We start from the raw sequence: 26,175 nt of genomic DNA, 5'->3' as shown, positions 1-26,175 counted from the left end.
CATGGTACGGTGGTGCGCGGCAATATTACACATTGTATATATTACCCCGTCCTTTTATTTTATTTTATTTTTTGTATTTCTGTTTCAGCATCCGACGTGTTACCCGCCTACGTCTTGGCCTCGCCCTGTACCAGATGCCTGGGCGGGGCCCTCTCCCCCCTCTGGAAGACGAAGAGGGCCTCGTCCTTGCCGGCGAAGCTGGGCAGCGGGATCTGCAGGACCTTTGTCCACTCGGGCTGCTCGCGCTCCATGTACTCGTCGACGGTCATGTCGCGGAAGGCGGTGTAGCCGTTGCGGTTCTGGGTGCCGACGACGGCGAGGGTGTCGCCGCGGTAGGCGTCGACGAGGCGGCGGGTGAAGCCGCCCTCGGGGCCGCCGGCGACGGCGCCGCCGACGATGGGGTAGACGAGGAGGAGGACGAGGTCGCGGCCGCCGGCGGCGTCGGCGCGCAGGAAGGCGGCGCCGTCGGCGGCGATGGTGTCGGGGACCCAGGTGACGCGCCAGGCGGACTGCATGTTGTCGACGGGGTGGACGGCGGCGAGGCCGTAGGCGCGGAGCATGTGGGACCAGTAGCCGTTGCCGGAGCCGACGTCGGCGACGGCGCGGCCGGCGGCGAGGGTGCGGAGGGCGCAGAGGGCCTCGTGGGTCGGGGCGGCGCAGCCGAAGTGGTGCATGAGGACGGGCAGGACGTGGTGGCTCTGCAGCCTGGCGCCGGGGCGGCCGGTGGCGTCGGTGGGCCCGCACCACTCGAGGTTCCGGCAGGACCAGGCCCAGAAGTCGAGGTAGGGGTTCGGCGGCAGGGCGGCGGCGGCGGCGGGAGACCTGACGCGGGGGACGGCGAGGGCGTCGGCGAGGGCCGGGTGGACGTGGCGGCGGGCGAGGAGGTGGGCGGCGGCGGCGGCGCGGACCGAGCCCTTCTTCGCGTTGGCGAGGAAGGACTTCAGGGCCGCCGGGGTCGAGGTGGTCGGCGAGAAGATCTGGATGTAGGCGTCGATGTCGGCGCGGGGCGGGGGGTCGAGCTGCGGCGGGGTCAGCTGGGGGGGTGGGAGATGGTTGTATGCTTGAGTGATTGTGATGGGTGGTAGGAACAATATGGAGTATGTGACCTGGGGCTTGAGAAGGGAGGTGTTATATGAGAAGGAGAGAGAGAGAGAGAGAGAGAGAGAGAGAGAGAGAGAGAGAGAGAGAGAGAGAGAGAGAGAGAGAGAGAGAGAGAGAGAGAGAGAGAGAGAGAGAGAGACAGAGAGAGACAGAGAGAGAGACTCTGGACGCACCGGCTTCCCGTCGTTGTCGTCATCGCGGTACCACGCGTGCATGCCGTTGGCGGCGCCCATGGCGACGACGCGCTGGACCTCGGCAAGGCGGACGGCGGTCATGGCGTGGTAGACGTAGTCGTCGCGCTCGGGGAGGCGGAAGGAGACGACGATGGCGCCGTAGAAGTCGTCCTTGGCGAGGAGCTCGTTGGCGCGCTCGCGGCGGGCGGCGTCCTTGGCGTACTCGTCCGGGGAGAAGGTCGGGCTGCCGACGCAGTAGGTGAACTTGCCACCCTTGGCGGCCGCGGTCGCGGGCATTGCGGAAGAGCGGGGGGCGGTTGTTGTTGTTGCTGTTGCTGTTCTCTGAAACGCTGTGTGAGTTTTGTGCGGAGGTTTGTGTGAAGGTTGAGAGGGGTTTTTTTTTATTACTTACCTGAGACGTTGTCGCGTTGGGTGGGGGGCAACTGATTGAAAGGAGAGACAGTCGTGCTCGGAAGAGGTGTGCGGGATGTCCGGGATGTCGTTGGACTTTGGCCGGGAGATCGGAGACGTCGGGAGGGCCGGAAGGGGGGGAGAAGGGGGTGGGTTTGAGGTTCGGGGCCGTATTTCTCGGAGCGGACGGATGTCGTCATAGCTTTTTTTTTTCTTCTTTTTTTTTCTTCTTTCTCATTCTTTGGGTCAACCCCCCCCCCCCCCCCCCCCTCCCACACAAAACTGTGCTCATCAAAACACACACGGTACGGAGCACCTGGGGCTGCTCCCCCGCCCCCGGAAATGAACGGTTGATTATTTTCCCATGTATTCCATTTTCGTACCGATGCCCCCTTTCTGTGTGTAGAAGTTTGCTCACGCTAGGAGCTCGTTGATTCGCATTTTCTTCCCCCGTATTGGAAATGTGCACATACCCTTTACCCTTGGGCTCCTACCTACATACTTTAGCTAGGTACCGGGCGGCATTTGTCCAGCAAGCAAGTACGCAGCCAGACAACGTTTGGCCGGGTTTCGGGGGCCAGATCTGCGTTCCGGGTTCCCCGCTATGTTGAGGCGGAGAAACGCGGAGAAACAGGGCTGCATCACCACCAGCTGCTAAATACGCTACGCCATTGCCAGTTTTCTGACCGACCGAATCCTTGGCCAGATCTGAATATCCATCCCTGTTAGCAATTGTCCGCATCTCGAAAGGCCGGCCGCGGTCCGACGGTGTAAGCCATTCGCGGCACGCCGTACCTACCCTATTGCCATGCCGCGATCTCATGCCGTAATGCCGTAGCAGGATCCATCCGCATACGTAGGCTTTATGACTCGAACCCGGAGGCTAGCACAAGTCTTCCCAGCCCACCCGTGGCTTCTTCCTTGTCCAGAATAGGTAGCCGGCCTAACCATCTTCTCGGGAGTTGACCGTACCAAGCAACCCCAGCTTCCTCCTGGCCGCCATGGCCTTCTCTCTCCCTTCTTCCCCCACACCACCCAACCCCAAATCTCCAAAGCTGCCAGGGTAGGGCCGATTATGCACGACGACTGCGGGGTAGAACAACCCGAACCATTGGATCGGGCGGCGCGTTTGTTTTTTTGTTTTTTGTTTTTTGTTTTCCCCTGTCGAGTACAGGGTATTGTTTCTTCCAACACACGGCAAGCTATCGAATATCTGCCCCGGCGCCGGTACGACCGTGACCGCTTCACGATGGACGAGTGACGTAACCTACACGCCTTAGCTTGGATGTTACCCCGGCCCAGTCTGGGGTCTCGTGATTCGATGCCGGGATCGCCGCTCTTGAGCCTCGGTGGGCTATCGTCTCCAGCTTGGAGTTCTAACCTAGGTAGATTGCCAATGTCCGGTCTTCGCCCAGGCGCCCCCACTGCTACCCCGGGTACATAACGCTCGCGACTCGCCGCCGTTGTGGCTGGCGAGAGAGTGTGAGATGCAGCGTACGCCAGTCAAGCACCGTCGGCACCCGCAGCTCACCACCTCCTCCGGAACGCCATGGCTCGATTCAACCTGCTCACGGCCCTCTCGGCGGCTTGTGCCACGGCCTCCGCCCTCGTCCCGAGACAGGCCGTCCCGGACAACAACGCCGCCGCCGCCGCCACCGCCGCCGCTCCCACCGTCGACCTCAAAAACGGCTCCTACTACGGCGTCTACAGCCCCTCCTACGACCAGGACTTCTTCCTCGGCATACCCTATGCCCGCCCGCCCGTCGACGACCTCCGCTTCCACGTGCCCCAGCCCTTGAACTCCTCCTGGGAGGGCACCCGCAACGCCACCGAGTACTCCCCGCTGTGCTTCGGCTACGGCAGCGACACCTGGGTCCTGGGCAACCACGTGTCCGAGGACTGCCTCACCATCAACGTCGTGCGCCCCCACGGCGTCGCCGCCGACGCCAAGCTCCCCGTCGCCCTCTGGATCCACGGCGGCGGCCTGACCAACGGCGGCAGCGCCGACCCCCGCTACAACCTCTCCTTCATCGTCGAGCAGGGCGTGCGCATGGGCACCCCCTTCGTCGCCGCCAGCATAAACTACCGCCTGCACGCCTGGGGCTTCCTGTGGAGCGACGAGCTCAAGGCCGAGGGCGCCGGCAACCTCGGCTTCCGCGACCAGCGCCTCGCCCTGCACTGGGTCCGCGAGAACATCGCCGCCTTCGGCGGCGACCCGGCCCGCGTCACCCTCTGGGGCGAGAGCGCCGGCGCCCGCAGCGTCGCCGCGCAGATGCTTGCCTACGGCGGCCGCGACGACGGCCTCTACCGCGCCGCCATCCTGCAGAGCGGCACCGGCTTGGGCACCAACTTTGGCGAGGTCGAGTCCGCCGCCGCCACCGCCACCACCACCACCTGGCAGGACTACTACGACGGCATCGTGGCCAAGGTCAACTGCACCTCGGCCGCCAGCACCCTCGCGTGCCTCCGCCGCGTGCCGGCCTGGGACCTGAGCAACGTCATCAACGCCACCGCCGCGACCCCCGACTTCTCCAACGTCGTCGACGGCGAGTTCCTCGTCGCCGCGCGCCACAAGCTCGTCAACGAGGGCCGCTTCACCCGCGTCCCGCTCATCATCGGCACCAACACGGACGAGGGCACCCAGTTCGGCGTCAAGGGCGTCAACACCACCGAGCAGTGGCGGGCCTACCTCCGCTCCGGCGGCGCCGGCAACGTCACGACCGACGTCCTCTCGGCCCTGTACCCGGACATCCCGCGCCTCGGCAACCCGGCGACCCTCGAGGGCCGCCCCGCGGGCGCCTACGCCTCGTACGGCGCCATGTGGAAGCGCGTCAACGCCTTCGCCGGCGACCGGGCCCAGCACGCGCCCCGCCGCCTCTTCGCCCGCCGCTGGGCCGCCGCGAACCAGACCGTCTACTCGTACAACTTCAACGTGCTGGTCAACGGCCTGCCGCCCGTCCGGGGCGTCGACCACTTCCAGGAGGTCGCCTTCGTCTTCGACAACACGGGCGGCCTCGGCTACGAGACGGCCGTCGCCGAGGACCCCTTCCGGGGCAAGCCCGAGACGTACAAGCAGCTGGCCGGCGTCATGTCGCGCATGTGGGTCGCCTTCATCGCCAAGGGCGACCCGAACCAGAGCGGCGCGAGCAACGTCACCTGGCCGGCGTACCGCGCCGAGAACCCCGAGATCATCAGCTTCGACGCCAACGTCACCTCGCTGGCGCGCGTCCTCCCCGACACCCACCGCACGGAGCAGATGGAGTACCTCATCCAGAAGCTGTGGTCGTGAGTCGGGCCGCCTGTAATGGGTGAGTTGGGGGGGCGACTGTAGTAAAGAAATAGTTAAAAAAAAAAAATCAAGATTTTAGGAATTTTTCACAAAGCCATCTTCTCTTCACTCTGGCGATGTTCTTCTTCTTCTTTTTACCAAATCACTTTTGTATTAAAGCGCACTAGACTACGTCCCCCGGGCCTTTCGGTACGTCCGTGTCAACCATTTTGTCTTTGTCTCCGTTGTTGTCAAACCCAAACTCCGTTCCGAACCCCCCCTTTCGAAATTTGATGACCTCGATGAACCTTGATGACTAGACAGATTTGCAACACTGATTCCCAGAGAGAAAAAAACAAAGCAAAACAAAAACAACAACAAACTTGTACTGGCTATCACGATTGGCTGCCGTCGATGGACCCAAGAACCGACCTCCACGAAAAGGCGGGGGGGGGGGGCTTTCCCGTATGTTCCGTTGACCCTCTTTGATAAACCGTTCCGATTTACTCCTGGGGTTCGGCCGAGTTCTGGCCAATTATGGGGGGCACGGGAAAGGAACCGGGGCCCCGCGTGGGAATATCGTACCCCCCGGGGCCCAACAGCGGGTTTGTGAGGAGGGGGGGACGGGGCGCGAACCGATCCTCGACGCCGGGATAGATGACCTTGGGGAGGTCGGTGGGCGACGGGGGATTTCCCATGGCCCGAATTTTGTAGGGGGGAGGGTTAAAAGACGGACCTCGGGTGGCGGTAGAGACAGGGGGCACGGGAAAGGAACCGGGGCCCCGCGTGGGAATATCATACCCCCCGGGGCCCAACAGGGGGTTTGTGAGGAGGGGGGGACGGGGCGCGAACCGATCCTCGACGCCGGGATAGATGACCTTGGGGAGGTCGGTGGGCGACGGGGGATTTTCCATGGCCCGAATTTTGTAGGGGGGAGGGTTAAAAGACGGACCTCGGGTGGCGGTAGGGACAGGGGGCACGTCCAGGATGGGACGGGGCAGGTTCAGGATGTGATGGAATTCGTGGGCCCGGGTGAGCTGCGGCTCCGCCTGGCGGCCCTTGACGACGGGTTCGGTGGGACGGGGGGGCACTTCCGGGTCCTCGACAATGGGCGGCACCCCCTCATGGTCCTGGCGGACCTTGATGACGGGTTCGGTGGGACGGGGGGGCACTTCCGGGTGCTGGATGGGACGGGGCAGGTTCAGGATGGAATGGAAATCATGGGCCTGGGTGAGCTGCGGCTCCGCCTGGCGGCCCTTGACGACGGGTTCGGTGGGACGGGGGGGCACTTCCGGGTCCTCGACGACGGGCGGCACCCCCTCATGGTCCTGGCGGCCCTTGACGATGTGTTCGGCGGGACGGGCAACCTCCATCAAGGTCAGCCCGGGGCGTCCCTCCTGATCCCACTTCTTCCTATCCCCCAATCCCGCTGCGGGCATGGTGGGGTAGGGGTTGAGGATGTAGGTCGGGGTGTAGTCGGGGGCGGCGGGGGCGGTAGAGGTGGACGAGGCGGAGGAGGCGGCGGTGGTAGTAGAAGCGGAGGAGGCGGAGGAGGCGGAGGTGGCGGTGGTGGTGGTCTTTGGCTCCTGGGGCCTCTTGGGCTTCTTGGGTCCCGAGGGTGTCGAGGCGCAGGGCTTGGTCGGGCCCCATTTGTGGCGGCACTTTTTGCCGCGCCACCCCCCGGGCCCCCCCTCCTTGCTAGGCGCCTCCAGGGCGAGCGTCTCCCTTTTCTGGATCGCCTCCTTGCGGAGCATCTCCTTGCGGAGCTCCTCTTCGCGGAGCTTCACTTCGCGGAGCCTCTCCTCATGGAGCTTCTCTTCACGGACCCTCTCGTCGTGGACCTTCTGCTCTTCGCGGGACAGGTATTTGAGGTGCCTGTCGCAGCCGCCGCACAAGTTCTCGCACTTTTTGGAGCGACACTTGAAGAACATCAAACCGCTGCCCTGGCCTGTGTTCCGCTCTTTTACGGGGGCGCTGGTCGCGGCGGCGGACGCCGAGGATGTCTCCGCCGTGGGTGTCTCCGCCGAAGAGCCGGAGCCGGAGCCGGAGCCGGTGGTGGTAGGGACGGCGGTGCCGGTGCCGGTGGTGAAAGGGACGGCGGTGGTAGAGACGGCGGTGGTAGGGACGGCGGTGGTAGGGACGGCGGTGTCGATGAGCGGGGTCGGAAGCTTGGACAGGGCCAAGGACTTCATCCTCGCGACTTCGACGGACATGGTCCTCTTCGTCTGCGCGCTGTACCACTCCTCGAAGCCGAGTCTGGGCTTGCCTGTGCCGATGGGCGGGGCCGCGGTGACTTGCGCGTCCCGCTTGGGCAAGATGACGCGGGTGCCGGTCGTGGCAGTGGACGCCGAGGAGCCTGAGCCGGGGGTGGTGACGGTGGTGAAGGAGTTCAAGGCCGGAAGGTTGGGCGGGACGTCGACCTTCTTGTGCTTCCGCTGCTGCCTGAGCCACTCGATGAAGCTGGGTTCGAGCGTGGCTGTGCCGATCGTCGGGCCTACGTCCGGCTCGTCTCCTCCGCTCTGGGTCTGGGCGCCGACCAGGAAGGGGCCGGCGGCGGCCAGGAGGCCGGTCAAGAAGACGACGTGTCTCATCTCGGGGGTTTGTTCTGCCTTTGTGGAGCTGCTGTGGTGTCCAAAGACGGGCGAGCGGTTGATGATGAGGAGGAAAGGGGGAAGAGAGAGAGTGTGTGAGAGAGAGAGAGAGATGTCGGTCGAGAGGGGGGCAGCGTTATATAGACATCTGGCTGGCGGATCCGGAGAAAGTAGGAGATGGTGAAAGGCGCACAAGGTGGTTGTTCTGGGTTTGACTTTCGCTGGAGAGCCCCCCTCCCCTCCCATACGGCACCATGAGAGGTGGACAGATAGTGTGATGCGTCGCGAGGGAGGCCGCCCAGGAACCCTTCAGGAAACCATGGTGTCTCTGGCGGAGAGTTCAAGGCGGGCACGGTTCTCGGAGACCTGGGGGGAACTGGCGGACGAGACGCGACATATATGTCTTGTCGAGCGAGGCAACCACCCCAGAGAGCGGCTCTTGAGGTAGCGCGCCGCAGAGTGGCGGAACTCTCACCAGCCTCAAACGGCCAACCTCAACGGCCGGGGACATCAAGTCATCCGTATGCGAGAGGGATCCAAGTTTCAATGTAACTCAACTAGTCTCGGAACCCACTCCGGCCTGAAGCTTCAAGGGTGATCAATACCACGCCAGGTAGCCGTCTGATTGCATCATCGCAATATAGCACAATACTGACACCCCAAGTCCCACACCATGAGAAAGTAAAGGCGAAGAGAGGAAGTGCCAGACCACTTATCAGGGTACCCAAGAGTTGACAGACAAACACCAGAACTTGTTCCGTGACCATACCCTGTGTCTCCGTCGCGACCACAGCGGCAACGCTCTCCCTCCAGGACGCCTGAAAACCAGAAAACGTCAACCATCTTTCAACCCCTCCAGCCCCTGTTCTCACGCGAACAAGACCATGGTTCCGATGTAGACTAAGAACCGCGGAATTCGACACGCGCTTACCGCCGAGGCCGGAAAACGGATATCGAACTGCTGCTGCTGCGGCTTTCCCTAGCGCCGTCAAGGCCCCCCCAAACCCACACGACCAACCAGCATTCTCTCCTCGAAACCCAAACCCCAAAAACCCTCATCCTCGCAAGCCAACACGTCATAGTGTTCGCGCGGACGCAAGACCAGTTCGTGCGAGCCGCCTCACGAGACCACTTACACTGGGTCCTTGGATGGCTCTCCCTGTCGAACCTTGGCGCTACAGGTGCGCCCCCTTTTGAGCATTCGTCTTGTCTTGGACCACGGTAAACAAAAAGTTACGCCTTCGAATGCATGTGTTTGTAGGGTTTTTACATTGCCTTCGTAGCCGCTATCCTTTTCTCTTCCCTTGTAGATAAAAAACCATACATATCCCCCCAAATCGTGATAAACATGCCAAAAAGTTTATTTTTCTTTTTTTTGATGCAAGGTATACGCTTCTCGCTTCATAGGCTCATCGCCACATGCTGTCATGATCAAAACTTGCTTCTCTACATGACCCTCCCCTCGTACATTGCTTCCATCACCTTCAGCCCTCAATGGCCAGAGGCTCGCGCTCGCGGTCCCGGTGGTGACGGTGGTGGTAATCATCCCGACGCCTTGGGTCCTCGTAATCGTCGTCGTCTCGACGGTGTCTGCGGTGACGGTCCCTGTCGCGATCGTCGTCGTAGCGGTCATCGTCGTCTTCTTCTCTCCTGTGGTAACGGTGCCTCCGCCTGTTATCGTCATCGCTATCCCGATCGCGGCCGCGGTCGTAGTCCCGCTCGCGGTCTTTGCCAGACTCTTCACGCCTCCGCTCTGTACCATTTGTTAGTAGTCCGGGTCGTGCAAAAGTCCAGGGCTGTTTACATACCTCTCAAGACCTGCGTGGCGGCAGCATAGGCCTGGATTTCCTCCTTGCTGAGAACGCGAAGGACGATGACGAAATCGTCACGAACCTCAAAGCGCTCCTTGCCGATGGTCAACGCCTCTGGGTTGACAATCTTGCGACTGATCTTGGTCCATCGGGCACCGGGTGGGACCTCCTTTAACTTCTTGTCATCCTTGTGGGGCGCAACGCCCTCACGAACGGGGTTGTCTTCTTCCGGGAACCGGCTGGGCGCCTTCAGAATGCCCTTGAGAGGTTTGGCATCGGACTTGTCGCGGGGTGGTGACACGACGCGGACCTGCTTCTCGTCCGAACGAGGCGGCGTCGTATCACGACCGCGGTGGTCATCTTTGGACGAGACAGTGCCTGAGTCGGCCGAAGGGACAGAGACGGGCGACTCCCGCTTTGGAGGAGGCGATTCCTTCTTGGGCGAAGGCGTGCGTTCCTTCGTTTCTCGGATAGGGAGGTCGGCGTAGGTTTGCTGGTCCGACCTGTCATCTCTCTCCAATCGGTCGGGCCTGTCCAGTCGCTCGGATCTCTCGGGACGTTCCGATCGTTCAGGACGTTCCGATCGTTCAGGACGTTCCGATCGTTCAGGACGTTCCGATCGTTCAGGGCGTTCCGATCGTTCAGGGCGCTCCAACCTTTCGGAACGTTCCGGGCGTTCGGCGCGATCCGACCTGTCCGCAAGTATGGGCACCTTCTCCTTGGGTTTGTCGTCCTTCATGGCCGCCAACTGCTCCTTCAACTCCCGGATATCATTCGTGTTGGTGGGGTTGAAGCCAATTGTCTGCCTCTTGGGCCGCCTGGACTTTTGCTCGTCGTCATCTGGAGAGCCATCGCGCTGTGATGTAGGAAGGCTGTCGCCCGTGGGCCGAGCCTCGACCTCCCGGCGGCTGCGGCTACGGCTCCGTTCTCTGTCGCGGTCCCTGTCGCGGTCACGAGCCTCGTCATCTTGATCCGCGGTTGCTCTGCGTGTCTCGATAATGACAGGGGCACGGTCGCGGGGGTCTCGAGACTCGTCTCGAGGCCTATATCTTTCAGAAGTTCGAGCTCCAACGTCTTCCTCGTCGCTACGGCGGCGAGACTCCCGCTCGGGCTTCTCGGGGCGTTCGTCCTTCTCCTTCTCCTTCTCCTTCGCTGCGGAGCCGAGGCCAATCGCGGTGGCTGCAAGACCAAGTCCCGCACTCAGCTTGTCGCGCAACCGTTTTCGCTCAGCTTCATCTTCAGTCGCCGTACTCGTGCGGCGCAGATGCCGCTCCTTGTCATCCCGACGCTTGGACTCATCATCCGAGCCCCTCTTGGCGTCCGAGGGGGAAGTTCGGTGGCCGCCGCGCGACTCGGGTCGGTATCCGGGACGGGAGTCAGAGTGGTGCCCGTTCCGAGACTCGGGGCGTGCTTCTCTGCGCGGCTCACGCCGGTCTTCAAAGTCGCCGCCGACAGGGGCCGAGTCTGTGCGAATGCCAAAACCTCGCGAGGATACACCATCATCGTAGTAATCGCCGCTGCCATAGACAGGTTCGTATTTACGATCAAGGTCTCTGGCCTGCCGCTGGGCACGGTCGTCGTCGCGGCTTCGGTAATATTCCTCGTGATGGCTGGACCGCGGGGGGCCTTCTTGGTACACCGAGACAGGACGTCGAGAGGCGGTGGCACCTGCGACTGTTGCGGCGGCCACAGACGGCGCAGCTACATCCAAAGACGATGGGCCACCAACGGAGCGTCGATCTTTCGGGCTAGGAGGCACCGGTAGATGAACAGGTGCTGCGGGAGCTGCGGGAGGAATGGTAGGGATCGCCGGGTCGTAAACATTCGTAGTCGAGCGGTTGATCTTATCGAAGCCCCGGGTGCTGGGCGGGGGACCGGATCGCTTGTCGTATCGGCCAGTATCGTTGTAAGGGCGGCTTGCGCTTTCGGTTGTCGTCACATTGACACTGGGGCGGTAGTAGCCCCGGTCGATGCTCTCTCTGCGGCGAGATCGTGACGGGGGCCGGCTGTGGTCCAAGTCGTAGCGTGCGAGGTCGCTTGGTGTAGTGTATTCGTAGCCGTCTCCGCCGATATCGATGGGGGCACTGGCGTGTCGAGTGCTGCTGGGGTAGACGGCGGACGACCTCGACGGGCGGTATGTGTCGAGTCTGATTGCGGCAGGATCGAGAGTTCGCTCGCGTAGACGAGTAAACTCTTCGTTATCCATTGTGGCACTGTAAGAGCCACCTCGGTGGTGGCTTCGGGAACGTATGGAGGAGGCGGGCTGGGTGTAGAAGGTGGAATCGCTGGAGCGATAGTCGTCACGAGTCGGGCTGGAGTGTCTGTTGCTCGAAGAATGGTGCGACGACGAGCTCGCCTGCGGTCGGGCCTGGGTTGTTGTAACAATGACTGGACGAGCGGCGGTAGAGTCGAGGGTTGACGAGCGATGGCTACGGGTGCGGCTCGCTTCTCTCAGGCCTGTTCCACGAGCAAGAGGATCCTTGGTGACGGCGTAGGTTGTTGTGGTAGTCGCCGGAGTAGCCGAATGGTGATGGTGGCCCCGAGAGCTAGCCGGTGCGTATCTAGTCGAAGACGTGGGCATGACATGAATATCTCCTCCATACATGGAGCTGTAGCCGATGCTTGTTGGAAGCGAAGTCCTTGCGGGATTGAATGTGGGAGACCGCGGGCGGGCGGTTGTGTATCGCGAAGAGGAATAGCGGTGATCCATGGTGACCCTCTAGCGGCTGAGCCGGTGACGAGTCGTCTTGGTCGATTTCGTCCCTCTCGTCGCTGCGGTATTCACCGCCAAAGTATTGTGCAGGAGGACTACTAAGAGCCTCGGGGGGGGAACAGCGAGGAAAATATATGAGGAGGGGCTGCTGGAATTGGGTTGGGCGCTGACCGGCTTGGATAGATAGATAGCCCAGAGACGGAGAGGGACGGAGGTAGCGGGAAGATTCACGTCGCAACCACGTGAGGATTCCGCCCTAATGAATTCCTTCTTGGCTTTTTTTTCTCTTCCTCTTTTTTTTTCCCCCTTCCACCTAGGCGTGCTTTAGCGTCCGGTGGCTTTCCAGGCCTATTGCTCGTTCGAGGGGGTGTTGTGGTGTCTCACGTTGTTGGTCGGTTTTCTGGACGAGACAATATACCAAACGGACGGGGCCCTTTTTTTCCTCGCCCTTTTTCTTTTTGGAGGAGGGAATGTAGTGTAAGGCAGGGTGCGAGGGAGAGAAGAAGGAGGAGGAGGAGGAGGAGGAGGAGGTGGTGGTGGTGGTGGTGGTGGTGGTGGAGGGGCAGTCGTTGGGAAGCCCACCGAAGCGGAATAGTCGTCAGTATGAGCTGTGAGAATGGCGGGGTCCGGTCTCCCCTCAGTTCACCTCAGTTTAATTCAATATCCAGTCTTGCTTGCGCTTATGAGGGCCCCCCCGGTCAAATGGGACTGGGGCTAGGTGTTGTCGTCGGGTTCGGGTCAGGCCAGGTGGGCTAGGTATGTCAGGCTAGAGTGGGTGGACTGGACTGGCTTCAGATCGCTGTCGAAACGTCCAAGCTCGCAATGAAGTTCTAGTGTGTACTGCACTGCACTGCTGCACTGCATACACCTGCAGCTGTGGGAGAAAAGAGGGGCGAGTCAGCTTTCTGAGGAGCAGGAGAATCGAGGGCGCATGCAATCAATGCAATGGGCAGAGTGGGCTTGGGCGTGGGCGTGGGCTCAAAAATAGGGCAAAGATATGAATCCATGCACCGTCCCCATACGAGTTCCAGACAAAACAAGACGGTGGTGCCGAGTATGGACGATGCGCATGACATATGGTGTAAGGGTTTATGGCATGTAGGAGGATAGATGAGGATATGAGAAGGGAATTAACATCAATCACCAGATGACAAAGATAACGTCACCGAGGCTGAGGCTGCTGGCGAATAAGAAAAAGAGAGAGTAAGACGAGGATGGGGGGCGAAAATTGGGCGATGATTGAGAGACACTGTAGCGTCAAGTATTTTTCTGGGAGGACAAGGGGGGGTTATCCTGGGCGCAATGACGACGCTACGAGTCGACTGATCCTTGCCGACACGGAGTAAGGATCGCGGGGAGGGGTTTGCTTCAATCATGGATGGCCCGGGGACACCCTTCAGCCAAGGGTGAGAAAGCACTCGACCAGCAAACGATCAGCGAAACGGCCAGGCAACTTGACTGGTTGCCGAGAGCTTGTCTTGTACATTATCATCCGTAGCGCAGTTACACTGCCGGTATGGTGTTGCGTGCCGCCCATGATGGTGTGCTGGTACGTATGTTGACGAAGCACAGAGAGGACCAAGGACTTGGTTGATAAGGCCAAGGAATGTCACCGCGCGGACGTTGCGGCCGGCCTGCCGTCGCCAAAAGAATGTTCTTCTAGTAGGGGTCCTGGGAACACGACGAGGGGGCTGCTGTTATCCGGGTTCGAAAAACGGCTAGGTGCCACTCCCGCCTTGTCAAGGCTGCTGATAGGTAGCACAGATATAGGAATTCTTGTGAGGCGCTGAAAAGATGGACGGAGCCAACAGTCAGTTGTAGGTATACACCCCCATCCGGGCTGACACAGAACGATTGGGTTGGCAGAAGATGGCCGGGCGTGCGCCAGCGTCAATGCCAACGCCAATGCCGTGCTGTAGCGCCCCCGCCCGTCAGCGACGAAACCACCGAGAGCCTGACAAACTGCGACTCGGCTGCTCTATCTCGACTTCTGCAGTTTGGTTTTGCCCTTTCAGCCCACCTCAGGCAACGACGACTACCACAGACAGGTCGCTACTTGGCCACAAAGAACCTAGTCAAAGCCGCTCAGACTCGAGATACAAGCGTCAGGCCGGTCAGAGGGGTGCATGCAGCAGCGGCTTGCTTTGCTAGGGCCGTTTCGTCTCTGCAGTCGAGGGAGGTAGTTCTTGCAGAGTTCAGACGAAAGAAAAGCGAGCAGACGGTTGTTTGCATGCCATGCCATGCCGTCCTTGTCTCGATATCTGCGCATCTGCGCGCCTGCGCTCTCTTGTGTAAACTACGTGGGGCCTCGAGCAGGCACAGCAGCAGGAAAAGCCGGCTTTATCCTGCAGAGTCGTTCTTTGAGGTGCAGGTAGCCGCCCAAGCGAGTGTTTTCCAGTCGAGCGGCACCACGACGGGGCCGAAGCAGGCCATCAGGCGTGGGTGAAATATGATGTGATGACACACAGGCTGTTGCTTTGCTGAGCGCTGACGCCTCGAGTCAGGAGACAGCAGGCATTCAGAAACAAGAATATCCCCCGAGTGGCGGGAAATACACCTGCGAAATTGGTGCGATTAATTTAGTTCGACCCGAGGATTCGATTGGCGGTGCTGATCAGGAGAGTGAAACCTTGGGGGACAGTGACAGGTGAAAGAGGCGAGACCACACGCCTCACGGCGAGGCAAGGTACCAAATTTGCCATTGATGTCGGTTTGCAGGCCGTTGGCAGGTTTGATGGCTTCTGGTAGGGCTTCGCGGGTGTGCGAAACGGTCGCTCCCTTGCCGTTTCGGGAAGCCGGTTGTCGTCCGTGTCGATCACGACGATGACGTCCTGCTGGACGACCGCCCCAAGACAAGGCCCAGGACGCGGCGATCTTGTCTTTTCCAGGGCTTTTTTTGAATTAACCGTAGTAGTAGCTCTAGTTGGGAATTACCATACAATAGTTCAGAGGTCGAGTGGCACCCGACAGGTCTCGCCCAACAGACTCCACCAGCGCACTCTCCCGGCAAGGCACACATCAGATGGGGTGCGTTGGGGGGTCTAGGGCGTAACGACAAGCTCGGAGCTGTCGGTTTCTCGTGCTGCGTGGGCTGCTACTGGATACGGTGCCCTGGTATTGTGCAGATGCAATGCGGCCGACATCTTGGAATGCGAAGTGGGACAACCCGGAACAAGACACTGCAGCGCCCGCCGGAGCAGGTGAAGATTTCGAGTGTTGCTTCATTTATTCGTTTGTCAAATAGTGCCTTGCCATCTTGAACGTCGCAGCCGTCCCTTGTGCTGTGCGGTGGCAGTGACGCCGTCCGAGTGGGTGCTAGGGTCAGGGTATCTAGGGGAGTTTCGGGTCCCTGACTACCTAGCAACTAGGTACCGAATAAACACGATTGCTGTCAACAGAGTGAAGGCTGGAATTGGGGCGACGTCAGTTGGAGCGGTAATGATGAATGGTGGTCTCGGATGGGACCGGTGTTAGCGCGTGGTGACGATGAGAGTCTCTGAACCCGGACGGGCTTGTATCGAGGTGAGTCAATGAGGAGCGTCGACATTCGTCCTTTGGATACGTATCTCAGTCAGCGGTTGAACTGTACCTAGGCCGTAGATGGACCAATAGGCAGAAAGGAAAGAGGCGAGGATAGACTATGTATAGTACTCCGTACCTGCTTGTGAGTCGACACGATACGTGCGAAGTTGGGCGGGCTGGATTGATTTGGCGACGGTGGGCTTGCCAGAGTTACGCTAACAGGATGTTTCGAGACGGTTCGGCTCAGAGAAACGACAGTACGGTAGACCTCAGTCGGCACCTTCCTCAGGTACTAAAGTATTGAAATAAGGCGACCCTTCCTCAGGCATCTGGATGCACGTGCAAGTACGACGTACATTCCATTAGGCAGGTACGGATACGTACATTAGAAAGCCCACATCATAGGTATCTACTCGTGGCACGGAAGGGGCGTCCGGTCCAAGATGCAGTTTCTAGGAAGGCGCGCACTGCAGGCCAATCTCATCCAACCTGGCTGTCAAGACGGAAGGAAGGGGTATGTATCTACCTACCTAGGCAGGCAGCCAGGCAGACGTCTGCTCCTGCTGCCGCTGCTCCAGAGAGGACAGACGGAGAAAGAGACAACGACCGGAACAATCCAGCAACGCCAACACACCTGCCGGGCGAAATGTTGTCATCTCCCGCCGTCAAGCAACAACATTCATCGGCAAAACACCACACCAGTGCCAACTTGACCGACCGTCCGTCCGTCCGTCCAGACATCCCGCCCAGCCTGTCAGGCCACCGCCCCTCGCCGCACAAGCGATATCGACTTCAGCCGAGTCCGTTGGCCGCCACGAGGCATTATTGTCCTATTCTCTGCCTGTCCTGCAATTCGCCGAACCTAAACGGCCACGATCCCTTCCTGTCACAGACATCGACGCATCCAGTGTCAGCCATTTTCTAACCCCCCACCCACCGAGCCGCCACCCCGACTTTAACCTAAACCATCTCCATGTCTGAGTGGACTTGCTGCTGTGTGTGGGCTTGTCTCCCATCACTCGACATCCTGGTCTGTTGGGCTCCATTGCAACTTTGCGCCTCGATCCCGCGGCCGTCGGCACCGCCAAACTCCATGACCCATTTCGACCCAACCGCTGCCTCGTCCATCTTCGGCTTCAAGCCTCCTACGCCTGCCCGCTCCCTGCCCTTGCCTGGCTGTCCCTCCCCGCCGGCACGGTAGCCCTACCACGCCCAACTGTGGGACGCACCGAAAAGCATTTTTGAAACCCTCTCCGCGGCGTCGCCCTTTGATCTGGACCGGAATGTCATGGCACGCCCATCGACGGCAGTTATCCCATGCAATTTTCGGGCCCATGTTGAAGAACAACAATTGAGGACGAGACAGCCCCGCCCGCCCTCCTACCGACCGCCGGATCACGCCCACCGCTCTTGTACACTGCCATCACTACTACCATCACCAGGGGGGGTTCCGCCTCGGACTAAGGACTTTGCCGTCCCTTTCCATTGCATCTGCAGCATGTTGCCTTTCTGTGAGACGCATCCCCGAGGTTTCCGCATCTGCAGAATAAGCCACTGTGCAAACACCCGACCAAACAAGTATTGCCTTGCATCTGTCTGTCCGCCGTGACTGGAAACCCTTTCTTTGACTCGTCCTCCACCTTCAATCCGCACGCAACTGCCGCGTGGGGTCGTTGGGGCTGATCTTTGAGCCCCAAACATGCGATGCGACTCGAGAAATCTCCGTTGCCTGCTGCTGCTCACCGCCACAACTCCCCTACTCTTAGTTGCCCGGTAATTTGCGCCATTTCTCTCGACATCACAGGACACGCAAAGAGCAACAAGTGTAACGTTCCCCAGGACGCCTTAGCTGTGTGTGTGTGCAATGTGACATGCGATAACTTGATACAAGGGATGGCTGTCTATCCATCCGCGCAAACCACCCGATGTAGATGGTAGCGATGTGATGATGGCCCGTCGTTTTCTACCCCGACAAGGACCATCCCGTCTGGAAGGATTCGCCCAAACAGCCCCTGCCGAGAGACATGGCCGTGAGCAATGATCTTCCTGACGCTTCGTTTTGCCTAGCCAACAGCTCCTAAGCTGGCCAGCTGGGAAAATTTTCATCCACCAGCAGCGCATCTCTCGTAACTCTTCGGGATGCCCAATCCCACTCGAGCCATATCTCCGTCAGACAACGTTGGCAGTTGGGCTGGGACGGACCCGAAGGCGAAGGGGGGGGGGGCATTCTATCGAAAGCCCGTGCCGCAGAAGCCCAAGACGGGGATCCCCCGGCCTTGACAAACCTCAAGGAACAGAGGCATGTCGTTGGGTTCTCGCCCGCTCGGTCGGGCACATCCATCCAGAAGCCCCTTTCGCCGGCCGCCCACTTCACGTTTCTCGCGCTGCAGGCCCACGAGCAATCCCTACCTAGAGCGCCATTGTTTGACTGGCGACTTTGTGAAAAAAAAAAAAATTGAAAAATTGCAAGTCGCAGTGCTCGCATCTCGATCTCTTGACGTTTCACCCAGATCGACGGTTGATAGCGGGCCCTGGGGCGATACGTGCGCATGCTTGATACGCCGGCAGGCTTTTCTCTGTGCCAACAGGATGCGTCAAGCCACCTACCTACTAGTAGTCTCGGTTGAGCTGTGGCCGCCGAGACTTTGAGGCCAGGACTGGTCGTCTTCCCACGTGGGCTGCCATAGTGCCAAGGAAAAACTGCAGTGCCATCTGAACTGAGGCCCGCCGATGTCTTTCAGAAGCCAAACAGCCAGCGCGACTGACGGATTACCAACCCAAGGACGCCCACAACTCATGCGTTCCTGGTTTCATGGAACCATCCAGCGGCGCAAGTTTATAATATAAGGGCGTGGCAGGTCAGGCCTCGTTCTGAACAGTGTACGGGGCCTTGCATGTGCCGCCGCAATAACGTCGAACCTAGCTCCGCGGGCCGGCCCAGCTTAGCCTCGGGAAGACCCAAAACATGCAGTCCCGGTCTCGAGCCTTTGAATCTGCTTCCCATCCCACACGGCTGTTGCTGGAAAACAAGAAACACGAAGGCCCCCCTTGTTCTCGCACAAAATCCGTTGAGCTTCGTAAGCACTCATAGTTCAGACCCGAATCAATGGCAAACCGACCGCGTACCCGAAACTGCCACGTACACCGGCCAAACTGTACCGGCGCACCGGGTTTCGTTCGCCATGAGTCACCCCCTCGCCTCACTTTGACTTCACCAGGGGGGAAGCTAATCAGCCCGCTCATCCAAGCCCGAAAGAACCTTTCGGCACATCGAAGATGAGTTTTACTTCACGGGCCGGGAGAACTCTCACAGGCCAGAAAGGGGTAAAAAAAAAAAAAAAAAAAAAAAAAAAACCTCGGTGGACCCTGAGTCGCGGGGGGGAGTGCGAAACTTATTCAGGTGAGCGATGCAGGGTCGTTGCAGACGACAGCCGTTGAGGCGGCAAACCCGGGGTTCGTGGTCGGCGGGCCGGGGAAACGCATCCGGCCACCATAGGACTGTCTCCGTCCGGAAATAGCGTTTAGGTGAACGGCCGGTTCAACATGGTTAGTCGGAGTTGAGTTGATTGGGCACCCCTGGCCGATGCGTTGGCCGCAGTTCCACGTCGTCCGCTTCGCCTGGCCACAGTCTGACGCCGGTCCGAACCGCGTCGGGTGAAGGCAGTCGATGGCGCCGGGCTAAAGGGGGTTGGGGGGGGGTTGTTGTTCTTGATGGCCAGGTCGATGCTGGACTGTTTTGAGACTAATCTGTCAGAAACAACGGCCGTGGGGAAAACCTTTTGTCATGTGGATAACGGTTGAAACTAGTAGATTGAAAACGCTACCCTGCTATAAGCCCAAATCCTGAGAGTTGTCATCATCATCAGCCGTATCGTAACGACTGGAGTTCGCAACCCCCTTCTCTCTAAATGAAGAGCATCCGCCTATACCCACTCCTCCGTGTCCCCAGACACGAGATCGTGGAGGGGGGGGTTTTACGCCAAACTGCCCATGGGATCCCACAGCGGCAACACGGTCGGCTCGGTGCCGATGACGGCGCGGACCTCCTTGCTCAGGAAGCGCGGGTCGACGACGGCCTGGTAGACGAACTCGTCCATCCAGGCGTCGGTCATGACGAACCAGCCCTTATCGCCGGCGGTCTCTCCCCAGCTGTTCTGGACCCTCCACCTGACGCTGCGGCCGTCGGCGTCGAGGTGGACGGCCGTCAGCACCATGGCGTGCGTCATGGCGCTCTCCCCGGTGCGCAGGCGGCTCGCCTTGTCCATGCCGAGCAGGGAGACGCCGAAGCCGAGCTCGTAGTCGACGATGTCGAGGTCCATGACGCCGGCGGCCGTGGAGCTGAACTTGCCGACGTCGGAGCCGAAGAAGACGGGCAGGCCGGCCTTGATCATGGCGACGCAGGCGGCCTTGAGGGTGGCCATGTCGACGTTGACGTAGGTCACGCCGCGGCCGCCGACGACGTTGCCGAGGCGGTCGACGGTGAGGAGCGTCAGCGGCTCGTGGCGCGGGTCGTGGACGAGGGAGACCATGGAGTCGATGACGGAGGACGTGATGCGCAGCTCGGGCGAGTAGATGTCGCGGGCGAAGGCGGCGGGCGTGGTGCGGAGCTCGTGCGGCTTGCCGTTCTTGTCGAGGTACGTCCACGTGAACTCGTCGCGTGGACCGGGCGGCGGGCCGAGGGCGATGGTGAGGATGGAGAGGATCTCGCGCATCATCTTGTCCTTGGCCGATGACAGCGTCTGGGCAGTGGCGGAGCCGGAGCGGACCTGGCGGCGGAGGGCGAGGGCGTACTCGCGCAGCTTGGTCTTGACGATGGTGTTGAGCACGCCCGAGTTCATGGCGTTCCACGAGTCCGGGTACAGCGCCTGCGGGACACATCCGTACTTCTGTATGAGGTTGTACACCATGTCCCACTGTCCCCCGTCGCTGACGATGTCGCCGAGCAGGGCCTGGACGAGGCGGCCGTCGAGGTCCTCGCCGGCCGTGTCGATGATTTGCTCGAGGAAGTAGTTTGCCTTCTCGAGCTTGTCCCAGAAGAAGAGGTAGGACTGGGAGAGCTCGAAGGCGTCGAGGTTGTAGCGCCGCATGAGGGCGACGCGGAAGACGTTGGTCGACGCGAAGAGCCAGCATCGCCCGGACGAGCGCTGGTTCGTGATGGGCGCGCCCTCGAACGGGATCCGCGTGTTGAAGACGTGCGGGTCGGCGAGCTTCGCGGGGGTCGACGCCAGCACGGCGCGGGGGTCGGCCGTGCTGAGGGCCGTGAGTGCGAGCCTTTGCACGTCTTGTTAGTCTTTGGAGCGTGTGGCCCGGTCTAGGTGCTTTTTTGGCACAGCCGACGGGGGCAGGGGAGGGGAGGGACCTACTTGTTCTTGGGGTCCTGGAGGAAGCGCGACTGCCAGGACTGCGTCAGGTGCACGGGGAGGCCCTCGGGCTCGCGGGTGAGCCTGACGTCGCCCTTCTCGTTGCTCTCGCTGCCGGGGTCGCCTCCGGCGTCGACGGAGGAGGCGCCGTCGTCTCCCTCGGCGGCCATCTGGAAGCGGCGGAGGCGCTCGATGAGGGCCTTTTCGTTGGCCGCGTCGGCGGCGGGCTTGGACGGCTGGGAACCCATCTTTATGTCTTTACAGGCGGGTGTTGCTTTTTGTTTGTTGCTTCGCTTGGCTCGAAGCGATACGCGGAGCTATAAGTCGGGGTCGTCGTCGTCGAACCGAACGATGGGAGTATAACGGTGTTGCGTGAGAGTCTTTGATAGGTTGTGAGACAAGACACACGGTCATACAATTGACGACCGGACAGTGCAGACTCGAGAGAAAAGGATAGAGAGACAGAGAAGGGGGGAAGAGCAGCTCTGCTTTACCTCGGGAGTTGTTTCAAGTGACATGTGTTGAGGTCGTAGCATCCAAGAAACAGGCTACACACGAGTCGTAACCTCCTCCCAGATCCGGACCACCACCCCTCCCCCTCGTTCCTTGTCTGTCTCTGCCCATCCTTTGCCAACCGATCCGCCTGATACTGATGCCGATAACGAATGCAGAAGAAACCTAGGCTGCGTTGCCTTTTGCTAGCAAAGGTCGGGGAGGTCAAGCTTTCCCCAGGAAGGGTTAGTGGGGGTGCCGGCCCCTTGCGTTGTCTCTCTTATCAGTTGGAGTTGGAGCTCGATAGTCCGGGGCGGGCGGGGGGCAGTGGGGGATCTGGCCATACAGCGAAGGGCATTCGGGAGGGTTTGGAGGGGGAGGACAAGTGAACAGGGATCGCTACAATCGGATTGGAGCGAGAGCCACGCACGCGATACAGGAAACCATCAAGGTCCCCCAAGGAGCTCGAAGATCGTGTCTCAAAGGATCCTCACATGATGCAGGCCGAGGGGCATTCGAGGGCGCCGGGCCGGTTATGTGTGCGTGTGTGTGCCGGTTGCGGAAGATGGGACGGGACGGTTCAGAGAGAGGTGAGCACGCAATGATGGGGGGGATCCAAGATGACAAACCAAGCCGTTGAAACTCAGTTCCGCTAGTCAGTTAATCACGCATTCCTCTCATCCCTTTTTTTTTACCTATTTGGTAGCCGGTAATTTCGCCATCTGGCTGGTTGGTTCCTTCGCCGACTTTGCCTGCGCACCCGACGACAGGGAACTTCTGGCGTGTAGGGCTAGCCGGGCTCGTGTGTCTGCAAAATACCTCCCAGAGATCCGGCTGCTGCAGGTATGCTGATAAAAACATGGGCTACTTTGAACACGCTTGAGCTGTATCGACGTGCCATTGTTCACACAATAGACGAGAACCCCGTTGAGGGTTCCACAAGCATTTCCGGAGCTCTGGATCCACAACGGCGCCGACCGGTGGCACCAAAGCCGAGCCGATTCGTGTCGTAGTCCCACTGCCCGCAGAACGTAGGAATGAACATCTGCACCGGGTGTGGCCGTCGTCGGCCGCTATAAAAACAAGACTTGACAAACCAGGACGATGGGGTTGATCCAAGAAACAGTCCAAAAAGCTCCAGTCGTCTAAAAGACTTGTCCGAAGCAGCATCTGTGAACCCCGGCACCACGTCGGTCGAGTTGTCATATCACCTACTGGTTTGGTAACAGTGCATGAGTCTCCGGATGAGCTCGGGAATGAAACCCGGCGAAGCAATCGCCAAGGTGCCCCAGCTGGCCGATGCTGACTTTACCGTCGTTCTGAGTCTCGGTAAGCGGCAATAACCTTGCGGGACCAGTCTACGAAGTTGGCCGTGTGTCCGCCCCAGCGGCTCCACGTGCTGGGAATAGGGTACCGTTGAACCAAGCTTCGCGGACCTCGGCGGGCTGGTGGTCCCAGCAGAGACGATTAGTGACGCGAGCATCGTGAACCCTAACCTGCTCGTTGGTACACTTAATTACCCGACACGTATCTGGTCCTGGGGTCAGAGAAAAACGTACGTTCTCCGGTGGGGACAGCCAGTGGGACACTCAAGTAGATGCTCTTGACAGTATGGGCTCTTGCGGCATCGTGGCCTGGACCCCGGATCGCAAGCCTTCTGGCAACCGGAGGCCTCGCAGCGGGGGTTTGGTTTATCGAGCTTGCCGCTGCTGTTGGCGCTGGCGGAGCTCATCGAAATCTCGACGAATTGGGTCAAAGGCGTCACGGGCAGCCCAGGCAACTCGTCCCGAGGCAGACCAACGTCTCACATACTCGAACGGAGCTGAACCACACTGTCTTCGCCGTTGGCATTGGACGATGGAGACGCTCGCATGGAACCGCTCGCTGGTGGAAGAATGGTGTAGGTCTCCTCAGAGTTGGGAGACATCGAGTCTTCGTGGTCGGAGTCGCTGTGTTCCCGTGCTAGGTTGAGCGGTGGACTCTCCGCTTCCGCGCCCCCAATGGGCGGTTCTTGGAAAAGGAGATTAGGCCGGTTTCCGACTCGTCGCCGAAGTCTACGGGCAAAAGAGCCGACGGCGTCAGGATCCACAGGCGTCCAGTTTTCGTGGTCGGATTCACTACGCTCCGAGATAGTGCGCATGCCAATGCGTCCGCGGAGCCTCCGCATGAGCCTCTCCTGTCGCCTGCGAATGATTTCGGCCTCCGTGTCTTCATCCCATTCCTCATCTGAATCCTCAGAGCTGGAGAGGACTTGAGGCGCCGGGCCTGGCGGTCGAGAGGGGGCCGAGGCTGGTGAGGAGAAGCCTGGGGGTTCGATGGCATCTGTGTAGTCCTGATTCATAGGATTGAATTCGGAGGGTTCTTCGAGGGTAAAATTGGCCGATGAGCTGGTGGCGGTAACCTCGGGCTCACCTGATCAGAGTCAGAGTGAGTCAAAAAAAATAACCAGACACCATAAATGCTTACTTTGCCTGTATCCCTCACTGAGCTTCAGCAGTTTGCCAAGACCCTCCTGGTCAAGACCCTTTCCGTGATTGTCAACGAGAACATCGTTAGCCTGCGCCATCAAATTAGTGCAATTCTAATAAGTATGTAGTAATGGGGTTCGCACCCCCTGCATGTACTTGCGCTGCTTGTCAATTTGGCGCTTCAGCAATGTTACAGCGTTCATAGCCTGGAACGGGACTGGGGGCTCTAGGTGATCCTTTACAAAGTGCTTGCTGCAAGAGCTGTTAGCAAAGCATCTTACCCGCGCGGAATAGGGTACAGGAAGCCCTCGCTCCAGTGGTTGGATCTCACTTTAACTCGGCAAGCCGCGGGAACCATCTCCCGCAGTCATCCCACTCGCACTGAACTGGCTCCTTGGGAGGCAACCCGTTCATTTCCTCACCCGTCGTGCTGTGTTCATCGTCGTCGCTGGGTGTGGAATCGTCATCGATGACGTCGGCAGCTTTAATCTCGAGGCCTTCAATGGCTAAAGGTAACGCTTCGCAGGCGAGGTCTTGGTAGTGTTTGGCTAGATGCGAGCGAAAGTTGTTAGAGTTACCGCCAGTCTCTGATGACGGGCGCCAGTTATCGCAGAGCAGACAAGATTCTGTATCAAAGTGGTTTAGGGGCTTTTCGCAAGCCTTCAGCATCACCTTCCTCTGCGTGGCAGATACGACCGATGGGTGCTGAGAGTCAAAATGCGATTCCAGGGCCGAGGCGGAATTGCACCTTGCATGACACAAGACGCATTTCCACTGCCGTCTGTGTTTGTCGATTTCGTGCTGAAACCATTCGTGGGAAGTCTGGAATGGCCCCTCTGAACAATGCTCGAACGAGCAAACGTAGGTCTGGAGGTCGCGATATACGTGGTGTCTAAACATAGGGTTAGTTTTACCCTCCGCCCTCTGACCGGTTACAAAAGGTTCCAGAGACCCACTTCCAATGGTATCGATTCTTGATGATTTGAATTGTGCGACAATAAGGGCATTCCACGGGTTCACCGTAACGGAGCTGTCGTCCGTCCAGCCACATGTCTGTCAGCTGTGGGATAATCCGGCCTGAGTAAGTCTCTCCAACAGCTGTTTGGGCGAAGGACGTGGCCACAGTGTATATACTTTCCTCTCGAGAAGAGCCCGAAACAGGTTGTTTGATGCTGTCGGATACAGCAATGGTGTCATGGAAAGAAGTCGCTTTTGTCGTAGCTCGTTCAGCAAGCTCGTCTGGTATGGGGGTGTCGTCAACACGAGCCAGCTTCGTACGATGGTTCTGTCGATATCGAATATATTCCATTTGGCGAGCAGTTCGTTGCCCTATCCTTTCTGCTAACCAGGGATGCTGCTTGAGTTTCGGAAACTTGTCCTTTGCATTGGTGACGAAGGGCCCGGGATCCGACTGCGAGCTTTGGGGCCCCTGCTGCGAAGTGCGTCCACGAGGATGACTTCGACGAAGCAGTGTAGAGAGAGTAAACAGATACGTGATGCATGATTGAATGTTGCTGAATAATTCGTTGATTTCCGTGGTGAAGCCGTGATCCCTTTCATCAATACTTCTAACCACGGTTCCCACCGAGTACTTGATGATTTCTTCAGTAGTAGCTGGGCTGGTTGTCCTGTTAGGTATGTTACCCAGCGCGATCTCGTTAGCTGAAGAAAGCTGGTTAGCATTGGAAACAAGCACATGCCGATAGGGCTCTAGATCCAACCTCTCTTCAGAGCAACCTCCAGACGTTGAAGACCCGAGACCACGTTGGTTCTCATGCGCTCAGCTTTCTTCAGTCTCGAGTCAAGCGAGCTTGAAGACTGTGGACTCTGCAGGGCGCCAATGTTCAAGGCCCATACGTTGAAGCGGCCAGCCTGGTCAGTTGCCTCGGGCTCCAAGCCATGGTACTCGTTTGATGGGAGAAGGAGGTCTTGACACAGTTTGGAAAAAGCGGCGTGGCAGCTATGAGCAAGCGAAGATATCGTCAAAAGGGGGGGAGCCGGAGGCTCGTTCCCATCTCGGTTGTCCATTGCAGACCGCGCTTGCTAGAGTTTCTCGGTAGTACCTGAGATTGGGATGGGAGAACAGCTCATGAGGTGAGAGAGAAGATTGTGCATGAGCCGAGAGAATAGATTGAGTGATCCCAGAAGGAGCAATGGAATACGGTCGAGGCTACGTAGGTATGTAGTACTACCTAGCCAGGAACGGCCCCTCCTCTCGCTTGCCTCAGCCTGCAGCCATTTGGACCAATGGGGCAGGTCAGCTCA

General features: G+C 59.4%; 9 protein-coding genes across 9 annotated transcripts; 1 reads left to right on the top strand and 8 right to left on the bottom strand.

The window, feature by feature from the left end:
- Positions 1-107: 107 nt before the first annotated feature.
- On the bottom strand, positions 108-1,571 carry LY79DRAFT_508727 (uncharacterized protein; the record flags this gene model as incomplete). The annotated part of the gene is made up of 2 exons (XM_060553976.1): positions 108-1,019; positions 1,275-1,571. 2 exons carry the CDS (start codon positions 1,569-1,571, stop codon positions 108-110), a joined length of 1,209 nt encoding a protein of 402 aa, XP_060417780.1.
- A 1,663-nt stretch (positions 1,572-3,234) lies between these two features.
- On the top strand, positions 3,235-4,974 carry LY79DRAFT_667085 (carboxylesterase; the record flags this gene model as incomplete). Its single annotated transcript, XM_060563324.1, has 1 exon — positions 3,235-4,974. One exon carries the CDS (start codon positions 3,235-3,237, stop codon positions 4,972-4,974), a length of 1,740 nt encoding a protein of 579 aa, XP_060417779.1.
- Positions 4,975-5,456: 482 nt separating this feature from the next.
- On the bottom strand, positions 5,457-7,544 carry LY79DRAFT_508644 (uncharacterized protein; the record flags this gene model as incomplete). The annotated part of the gene is made up of 2 exons (XM_060553964.1): positions 5,457-6,053; positions 6,321-7,544. 2 exons carry the CDS (start codon positions 7,542-7,544, stop codon positions 5,457-5,459), a joined length of 1,821 nt encoding a protein of 606 aa, XP_060417778.1.
- A 1,484-nt stretch (positions 7,545-9,028) lies between these two features.
- On the bottom strand, positions 9,029-12,065 carry LY79DRAFT_667083 (uncharacterized protein; the record flags this gene model as incomplete). The annotated part of the gene is made up of 2 exons (XM_060563323.1): positions 9,029-9,297; positions 9,353-12,065. The coding sequence occupies 2 exons, from the start codon at positions 12,063-12,065 to the stop codon at positions 9,029-9,031; spliced, it is 2,982 nt and encodes a 993-aa protein (XP_060417777.1).
- A 492-nt stretch (positions 12,066-12,557) lies between these two features.
- LY79DRAFT_543211 (uncharacterized protein) lies at positions 12,558-13,386 on the bottom strand. The gene has a single exon (XM_060557030.1). The coding sequence runs from the start codon at positions 13,142-13,144 to the stop codon at positions 12,899-12,901; it is 246 nt and encodes an 81-aa protein (XP_060417776.1). The 5' UTR covers positions 13,145-13,386; the 3' UTR covers positions 12,558-12,898.
- Positions 13,387-17,433: 4,047 nt separating this feature from the next.
- On the bottom strand, positions 17,434-18,325 carry LY79DRAFT_36133 (uncharacterized protein). Its single transcript, XM_060552739.1, has one exon. It carries the CDS (start codon positions 18,139-18,141, stop codon positions 17,668-17,670), a length of 474 nt encoding a protein of 157 aa, XP_060417775.1. The 5' UTR covers positions 18,142-18,325; the 3' UTR covers positions 17,434-17,667.
- Positions 18,326-19,564: 1,239 nt separating this feature from the next.
- On the bottom strand, positions 19,565-21,198 carry LY79DRAFT_508817 (peptidase C1-like family protein; the record flags this gene model as incomplete). Its single annotated transcript, XM_060553987.1, has 2 exons — positions 19,565-20,861; positions 20,954-21,198. The coding sequence occupies 2 exons, from the start codon at positions 21,196-21,198 to the stop codon at positions 19,565-19,567; spliced, it is 1,542 nt and encodes a 513-aa protein (XP_060417774.1).
- Positions 21,199-22,476: 1,278 nt separating this feature from the next.
- Positions 22,477-23,289, bottom strand: LY79DRAFT_36228 (uncharacterized protein). Its single transcript, XM_060552748.1, has 2 exons — positions 23,002-23,289; positions 22,477-22,938 (listed from the first exon to the last, which is right to left on the bottom strand). The coding sequence occupies exons 1-2, from the start codon at positions 23,172-23,174 to the stop codon at positions 22,650-22,652; spliced, it is 462 nt and encodes a 153-aa protein (XP_060417773.1). The 5' UTR covers positions 23,175-23,289; the 3' UTR covers positions 22,477-22,649.
- Positions 23,071-26,079, bottom strand: LY79DRAFT_600893 (uncharacterized protein). The gene is made up of 6 exons (XM_060561835.1): positions 25,632-26,079; positions 24,867-25,572; positions 24,242-24,802; positions 24,054-24,162; positions 23,909-23,999; positions 23,071-23,854 (listed from the first exon to the last, which is right to left on the bottom strand). The coding sequence occupies exons 1-6, from the start codon at positions 25,936-25,938 to the stop codon at positions 23,247-23,249; spliced, it is 2,382 nt and encodes a 793-aa protein (XP_060417772.1). The 5' UTR covers positions 25,939-26,079; the 3' UTR covers positions 23,071-23,246.
- Positions 26,080-26,175: the final 96 nt, after the last annotated feature.

Source organism: Colletotrichum navitas, assembly GCF_030913465.1.
Source record: "Colletotrichum navitas strain CBS 125086 chromosome Unknown LY79scaffold_10, whole genome shotgun sequence".
In the NCBI taxonomy this organism is placed as follows: Eukaryota; Fungi; Ascomycota; class Sordariomycetes; order Glomerellales; family Glomerellaceae; genus Colletotrichum; species Colletotrichum navitas.
This window is presented reverse-complemented; position numbering and strand designations above follow the sequence as displayed.